At 53.1% G+C, this 8,150-nt stretch overlaps 1 protein-coding gene across 7 annotated transcripts; it reads right to left on the bottom strand.

Moving 5' to 3' along the window:
• Positions 1 to 608: 608 nt before the first annotated feature.
• GEMIN8 (gem nuclear organelle associated protein 8) lies at positions 609 to 7,292 on the bottom strand. Of its 7 annotated transcripts, XM_062182981.1 has the most exons (6): positions 7,082 to 7,192; positions 5,734 to 5,979; positions 5,322 to 5,455; positions 5,178 to 5,222; positions 3,803 to 4,250; positions 609 to 2,244 (listed from the first exon to the last, which is right to left on the bottom strand). In XM_062182981.1, the coding sequence occupies exons 4-6, from the start codon at positions 5,187 to 5,189 to the stop codon at positions 1,988 to 1,990; spliced, it is 717 nt and encodes a 238-aa protein (XP_062038965.1). In that variant the 5' UTR covers positions 5,190 to 5,222; positions 5,322 to 5,455; positions 5,734 to 5,979; positions 7,082 to 7,192; the 3' UTR covers positions 609 to 1,987. The 7 variants fall into 7 exon arrangements, with proteins under 7 accessions (XP_062038965.1, XP_062038962.1, XP_062038961.1 ...); XM_062182978.1 differs by lacking the exon at positions 7,082 to 7,192 and adding an exon at positions 7,202 to 7,292 and having other exon boundaries at positions 5,178 to 5,455; XM_062182977.1 differs by having other exon boundaries at positions 5,178 to 5,455.
• Between the last annotated feature and the right edge of the window lie 858 nt (positions 7,293 to 8,150).

The raw sequence follows: 8,150 nt of genomic DNA, 5'->3' as shown, positions 1-8,150 counted from the left end.
CAGGTGCTGGAGTAGCCGGGACTTGAACCGGTGCCCGTATGGGGATGCCGGCACCGGCCCCACGAGTCACATTTCAGTCGGCCCATCATGCATGGACATTGTGACCCCCCAATGGGAGAGGCGGAGTCCGCCCCCAGAGCCTGGTGAGCCCCACTGCAGGAGGAGGTCTTCACACACGGGGCTCTGAGCTCCCGGCTGCCCCCCCCCCGCGCGCCCTTCGGGGGCAGCATCTGGGAAGTGGGCCATCGGATGGGGCCCTCGCTGCCCTCCCCTTCGCATCCCGGCCAGGCGGCCCCTCTCCCCGCCGGCGCCCTCCCCAGAGCCTCCACAATGGGCCCCTTGTTGCTTGACGGGCTGAGCACATCCTGTCCCTGGCACCGAGCCCCGGGTCTCTGAGGCCAAGGCCGGGGGCGCTCAGAGGCAGAGGAGGGACCCCGGGACCGACGGCAGCAGCCGCACTCCGACCCCCCAAGCGTGGGCCGCGCTGCCTGCAGGCCCGGCTCCCCGGGGGCTGCAGCTTCTGTCTCTGAGCTCCTTGGCTCCACTTCCCTCCCTCTGCCTCTGCTTCTATTTCTCCCTCTGTGTTAACTCTGACTTTCAAATAAATAAATAAATCTTTTTTTTTTTTAATTTCACAGGTAGAGTTATAGACACTGAGAGAGTGAGAGACACAGAGGTCTTCCTCCCGTCGGTTCACCCCCTCCGATAGCCACTACGGCCGGCGCTGCGCCGAACCGAAGCCAGGGACGTCTGGGCCCCGTCCTGGCTTCGGATCAGCGAGATGCGCCGGCCACAGCGGCCATTGGAGGGTGAACCAACGGCAAAAAGGAAGACCTTTCTCTCTGTCTCTCTCTCACTGTCTCTCTCTGCTGTGGCCCAGGAGGTGGCCATCTTGGGAGTGAGACGGCAGCCATCTTGGGAGGGAGACAGCAGCCATCTTGGGAGTGAGGTGGCGGCCATCTTGGGAGCAAGACGGCGGCCATCTTGGAGGGTGAACCAACGGCAAAAAGGAAGACCTTTCTCTCTGTCTCTCTCTCTGTCGAATTCTGTCAATTTAAAAAAAAAAGAGCAATGTACCTTTATCAAAATAATATTTGTTAAACATTTAGTAGGAACTCAACGGTGCCTTTTCGACAACAGAGGAGACTGCACCCGTGGCCAGATTTGGGAACCACAGTTCTTCGCCTCGATTCTGGGTGACACTCAAGCTCTGCAGAGATGAGGAGGTGACAATAATGACGTCAGAGAGTCGATGTTCATCCCGTTAGAGTAGCCGATGGCCGACTACCAGCCGTAGGGCAAATCTGGCCCATGGCCTGTCTTTTTTTTTTTATTTTTGACAGGGAGAGTGGACAGTGAGAGAGAGAGAGAAAGGTCTTCCTTTTTGCCATTGGTTCACCCTCCAAGATGGCCGCCATCTCACTCCCAAGATGGCCGCCGTCTCACTGCCAAGATGGCCACCCTCTCACTCCCAAGATGGCCGCCACCTCACTCCCAAGATGGCTGCCATCTCCCAACATGGCTGCCTCCCGGGCCACAGCAGAGTTAGACAGTGAGAGAGAGAGAGAGACAGAGAGAAAGGTCTTCCTTTTGCCGTTGGTTCACCCTCCAAGATGGCCACCGTCTCACTCCCAAGATGGCCGCCGTCTCACTGCCAAGATGGCCGCCGTCTCACTCCCAAGATGGCCACCCTCTCACTCCCAAGATGGCCGCCGTCTCACTCCCATGATGGCCACTCTCTGACTCCCAAGATAGCCACCTCCTGGGCCACAGCAGAGATAGACAGTGAGAGAGAGAGACAGAGAGAAAGGTCTGCCTGGCCAAGACGCAGACCACGTGGGCCGCGAAGCCGGACACCTTTCACCGCTGACCGGCGTCCAGAGGACGTGGGGTCGCGGACACAGCGTGCGCACACGGAAGACGTTTGTATACTTCGGCCGGGCTGGACAGAAGGAAACATGAACCCCAAAGCGTCAGGCCGGGGCGCTCAGAACCGCAGGGGGATGACCGGCCAGTACTTGGGCAGCCTCCGGTCGCAGCGCCGGTCGAAGGCCAGCTGCAGGGCGGCCTCCATGGCCTGGATCTTGGCCGCGCCCTCCCCGTAGAGCAGCTCCATCTCGGCCCGGCGCCGCTCGCCCGGCCTCTCCGTGGGCGGCTCCGCTGAGCGCCGGGTGTCGCGGTACAGGTCGTGGTCGGCGTCCACGTAGTCGTCCAGGCGCGCCGCGTCCAGCTGCTGCTGCCGCCCTGGGGACAGAGGCGAACGTGAGCCGCACAGCCGCGCGGGAGCGAAGCCGCCAAGACCAGATCAGCCCCCGGACGTCCCCCCGCGTTCCCGACCCTTCCCAGCCCGCGGTCAGGCTCGCGGGCACCTCGGTCTCTGCCGAGGGCCGTGTGGGTGTTTATATGACAGCGACCGAATCTCGAGTCCCGCCGTGGTTTGCCTCGGGACGGCCAGACCAGAGGGTCTCACGGGCCTGACGCGGCCCCGCGGGCTGCACGCTCCCCTCCACGTAGTCACCAAGCTCACTGCTCGTTTATGTGGGGGTCACAGAGCACTGGTACAAACAGCGAAGTAGAGCGTCCATTTGTTGGGTCAACGACAGGAGCCACTGTGCACTTGCTCCTCCTGTGGGATCTCTGTCCGTAACGTGCTATCCGTTGTGATTTAACACTATAACCAGTACTCACACAGGATGTTTTTCACTGTGTGTTGCTATGTGGGTGCACACTGTGGAAATCTTTATACAAAGGCAAAGGGCAAAGACAAGGCGATTCTGCGTGCGGACTTAACACCTCGGACTGCGCGTCGTCCTGCCGACTGACAGATCTGCGACAGCGGCTCGCTTCTCTCGCTGCGGGGTTTGCGTTCCACGTGACCTCACAGGGCACCCTCAGTCACACGGCAAGGGATACAGCTACGTTCTGTACTTATTTATTCATTTTGACAGGCAGAGTTAGAGAGAGAGAGAGACAGAGAGAAAGGTCTTCCTTTTTGCCGTTGGTTCACCCTCCAAGATGGCCGCCCTCTCACTCCCAAGATGGCCGCCACCTCACTCCCAAGATGGCCACCCTCTCACTCCCAAGATGGCTGCCATCTCAAGATGGCCACCTCCCGGGCCACAGCAGAGATAGACAGTGAGAGAGAGAGACAGAGAGAAAGGTCTTCCTTTGCCGTTGGTTCACTCTCCAATGGCCGCTGCAGCCAGCGCATCTTGCTGATCCGAAGCCAGGAGCTTCTTGGGAGTGAGGTGGCGGCCATCTTGGGAGTGATACGGCGGCCATCTTGGAGGGTGAACCAACGGCAAAAAGGAAGACCTTTCTCTCTGTCTCTCTCTCTCAGTGTCTAACTCTGCTGTGGGCTGGGAGGTGGCCATCTTGGGAGTGAGGTGGCGGCCATCTTGGGAGTGAGATGGCGGCCATCTTGGAGGGTGAACCAATGGCAAAGGAAGACCTTTCTCTCTGTCTCTCTCTCTCCCTGTCCACTCTGCCTGTCAAAAAATAATTTAAAAAATTCCTAGAAAATGGAATTTTAAAATAAGTTTACTTTGGTGCAAAAAAAAAAAGATTGACGTCCACGTGTAAGTTTTCTCACAACCCTTCTTCCATACATTTTTTTGAAGGTCCCTTGAACTCAAACCAAGCCTGGGAGCTAACACAACGGAGACGTCCCATCGCCTCTCCCAGTCTTAGGCCCAGCTCTGGGACGTGACCTGCGCCCCCAGCGAGCTCTCCACGGTAGGGAACAAAGACTGCACGCGTCGGGGCAGAGGGGACGCGCGAGGAGACGCAGGCGTGCACTTACGTCGCTCTTCGCGGTGCCGCTCGGTCGTCGCGAAGTACTGGCGCAGCTCCTCGGTGATCTCCATGTTGCTCAGGTCGCATTCGACCTCCCCGTCCGACTCAGACGCCAGCTCCTCCCCGTCCTGCTCCTCCTCGGACACAGTCTGGTCTTCTCTTACGGAAACCCCCATCGTCCTACCGCCGTCAGGTGGAAGCCGCGTGCAGGGGACGTCCCCCGAGACCACCGGACGGCCGGAGCGGAGCCGAGGGCGCCCGGCCTCACCGTCGTACGCACTTCGGGGCTGAACCCCGGGAGCCAAGTGACACAGGGGACGGAAATAGGACTCCACGGCCTTCCGGTAGGCGTCGCGGTGGCTTCGCATCCAGGCCATGGCTTGGTGGTAATGTTGCCAGTACCTCGAATACACAGGGTGAGAATACCACGGGCTGCCGGCGGTCGGTGCTGGCGCCTACAACAAAGGAAGGGTGGGGCAGATCTTTCCTACCGGGCCGGGTGAGATACAAAGGCAGGTCACACACACAAACACACACACACACAAACACACACACAAACACACACACACAAACACATACACACACAAACACACACACAAACACATACACACAAACACACACACAAACACACACAAACACACACACACAAACACACACACACAAACACATACACACAAACACACACACAAACACACACACACAAACACACACACACAAACATCAAATGGGAAACACACTGGCTTATCTTTATATATAGGTACACGAGGGACACACACAAGACAATTAGCTGAAGGCTACGGAACATTATAACATAGGGGCAGAGTTTGACAATGATCTTTTTTTTTTATAATTTTTTTTATAATTTTTTTTTCTTTTTTTTTAAATTTTTGACAGGCAGAGTGGACAGTGAGAGACAGAGAGAAAGGTCTTCCTTTTTGTCGTTGGTTCACCCTCCAAGATGGCCGCCATCTCACTCCCAAGATGGCTGCCATCTCCCAACATGGCCCACCTCCCGGGATGCAGCAGAGTTAGACAGTGAGAGAGAGAGACAGAGAGAAAGGTCTTCCTTTTCATTGGTTCACCCTCCAATGGCCACTGCGGCCGGTGCACCGCGCTGATCTGATGGCAGGAGCCAGGTGCTTCTCCTGGTCTCCCATGGGGTGCAGGGCCCAAGCACTTGGACCATCCTCCACTGCACTCCCTGGCCACAGCAGAGAGCTGGCCTGGAAGAGGGGCAACCCGGACAGGATCGGTGCCCCGACCGGGACTAGAACCCAGTGTGCCGGCGCCGCAAGGCGGAGGATTAGCCTGTTGAGCCATGGCGCCGGCCTTATGGTTTATCTTTTTGTTCTTATGAGTTAAAAAAAAAAACAACAACTCACCGTCTCTGCCATCTCTGATTGTCCAAGTCCAGGTGGGCGCAGACACTAGGGGGGAAACACAGACAGTGCACGTACCCGGTCAGATGGCCAGGGCGTGACACTCAAGGTCTGCAACGTGGCCCAGCACAGGCCATCTCTCCACACCTCTCCACGTCGCACGCCTTCAGACACCGGCCCCTGGCTCACAACTCGAAGTCTAGACAGGACGGAGACCCTCAGCTACGATGACTGAGCGGCTCCAAGGACCCCGCACGGCCTGCGCTCCATCACTTGTGTCCCTGCTCACGGCGCAGTTTATGAAAATAATCAAATAGTTAGTAGACTTCATTTACAAAATATTACCTTATTTACTAATCCTTTTTTTTTTTTTGACAGGCAGAGTGGATAGAGAGACACCAAGAGGCGGCCATCTTGGGAGCGAGACGGCGGCCATCTTGGAGGGTGAACCAACGGCAAAAGGAAGACCTTTCTCTCTGTCTCTCTCTCTCACTGTCCACTCTGCCTGTCAAAAATTAAAAAAAAAAAAAAATATATATATATATATATATAGCTCTACCTGGCGTGACCATAAAGGATTACCGACCGAATTGGCAGGGATTGCAAATTAAGAGCCTATCAGCAACAACCACGGCTCGTTCAAGGTGGCGCAGACCGCTAGTACGTTCTGGGAGTCTTGAGATAAGTTTTAATTCTTCATTCATGGGAATTCCACGCCAACTGCTCCCATTTTACGACCCGGCCCGGACTGTTCCGTGTCCCCCACGATCCTTCTCCCTGTGTCCTGTCCGTCAATGTTGGGAGTCTTCAAAAAACAATAAACAGAATAATCGTTCAGCATCTGTGACATTGTAGAGTGAATTTTCCTGTCTGGGACTCAGTGTACAAACACACCATGCAGTGAGCACACAGTTCACTTTGCTGTGAGCTTGGCTTCTGCTCTGCCGGCCTGAGGTCGCGGACCACCCAGTGCCGCCCCAGGCGGCTTCTCTGATGAACTTTGCTAGGGTACGAGGTTAAAGGGCGTCCCCACCCCCCAGTTCATGGGAACACACAGAGGGCAAATGACAAAATAATAATAGATAATAATAAATACAATAATAAAATAAAAATAAAATAATAAAAATAAAATATAAATATATAAATATAAATATATATAATATAAACGTATAAAATATATATTATATATAAATATATAAAATTAAATATAAATAAAAATAAAATAATAAATAAAAATAAAATATAAACATATAAATATATATAACATAAACATAAAAATATATATTACATATAAATATATAAAATAAAATATAGATAAAAAATATAAAATAAAATAAAATATAAATATATAAATATAAATATATATAATATAAACATATAAAATAAATATTATATATAAATATATAAAATAAAATACAAATAAAAAATAAAATAATAAAAATAAAATATAAACATACAAATATATATAACATAAACATATAAAATGTATATTACATATAAATATATAAAATAAAATATAGATAAAAATAAAAATAAAAAATAAAATGAATAAAATAAAAATAAAAATAAAATATAAATATAGAAATATATATAATGTAAATATATAAAATATATATTATATATAAATATATAAAATAAAATATAGATAAAAATAAAAATAAAAAAAAATAAAATAAAAAATAAAATATTAATAAATATATAAATATATATAATGTAAATATATAAATATATATTATATATAAAATATAGATAAAAAATAAAAATAAAATAAAAATAAAATATAGAAATATAAATATGTAATATAAATATATAAAATATGTATTAAATATAAATATATAAAATAAAATATAGATAAAAAATAAAAATAAAATAATAAATAAAATAAAATAAAACATAAACACACACACCCCAGACACCCGCGGAGGCCGTGTTCTCTCCCGATTCTGGCCTTAACGAGGCAAAACACGAATGGCCCCGCAGCCCCGAGGACGACGCCCCGCACAGACACCCAGCGGCCCCGGACTCACCGCGTGGGCGCGCCGCCTGCCGGTCCCGCGTGGACAGCGAGCGGACAGGCCTGCTTCTCCGTGGGCAACCGAAGGCGGAGGGGAGGGCACTGTTGCCGGGACGACCAAGAGCGCGCTTCCGGTGGCGCGCAGGAAGTCCAGCCCCAGTTGCCGGGACGACTAAGAGCGCGCTTCCGGTGCGCGTCCACGTGACCGCGGCGCGCAGGAAGTCCCGCCCTAGCCGCAAGCGTCAATCTCGCCGCGGGCTTACGTGGTGCCGGAAGGCGGGCGCCTCGTTCGAGTAACCGAAGGCGGAAGGGGGAGGGCACTGTTGCCGGGACGACCAAGAGCGCGCTTCCGGTGCGCGTCCACGTGACCGCGGCGCGCAGGAAGTCCAGCCCCAGTTGCCGGGACGACTAAGAGCGCGCTTCCGGTGCGCGTCCACGTGACCGTGGCGCGCAGGAAGTCCCGCCCTAGCCGCAAGACCGTAGCGCACAGGAAGTCCCGCCCTAGCCGCAAGACCGTGGCGCGCAGGAAGTCCCGCCCTAGCCGCAAGACCGTGGCGCGCAGGAAGTCCCGCCCTAGCCGCAAGACCGTGGCGCGCAGGAAGTCCCGCCCTAGCCGCAAGACCGTGGCGCGCAGGAAGTCCCGCCATAGCCGCAAGACCGTGGCGCGCAGGAAGTCCCGCCCTGGCCGCAAGCGTCAGTCTCGCCGCGGGCTTTCGTGGTGCCGGAAGGCGGGCGCCGCGCGGGAGTAATCGAAGGCGGAAGGGGGAGGGGACAGTTACCGGGACGACTAAGAGCGCGCTTCCGGTGCGCGTCCACGTGACCGCGGCGCGCAGGAAGTCCCGCCCTAGCCGCAAGCGTCCGTCTCGCCGCGGGCTTACGTGGTGCCGGAAGGCGGGCGCCGCGTGGGCGGGTCCTCGCTGGCGAGGGGCGTGGCTATGCTGATTTGCGTGCGGTGGCAGCTG

This window comes from Lepus europaeus, chromosome X (assembly GCF_033115175.1).
Source record: "Lepus europaeus isolate LE1 chromosome X, mLepTim1.pri, whole genome shotgun sequence".
In the NCBI taxonomy this organism is placed as follows: Eukaryota; Metazoa; Chordata; class Mammalia; order Lagomorpha; family Leporidae; genus Lepus; species Lepus europaeus.
This window is presented reverse-complemented; position numbering and strand designations above follow the sequence as displayed.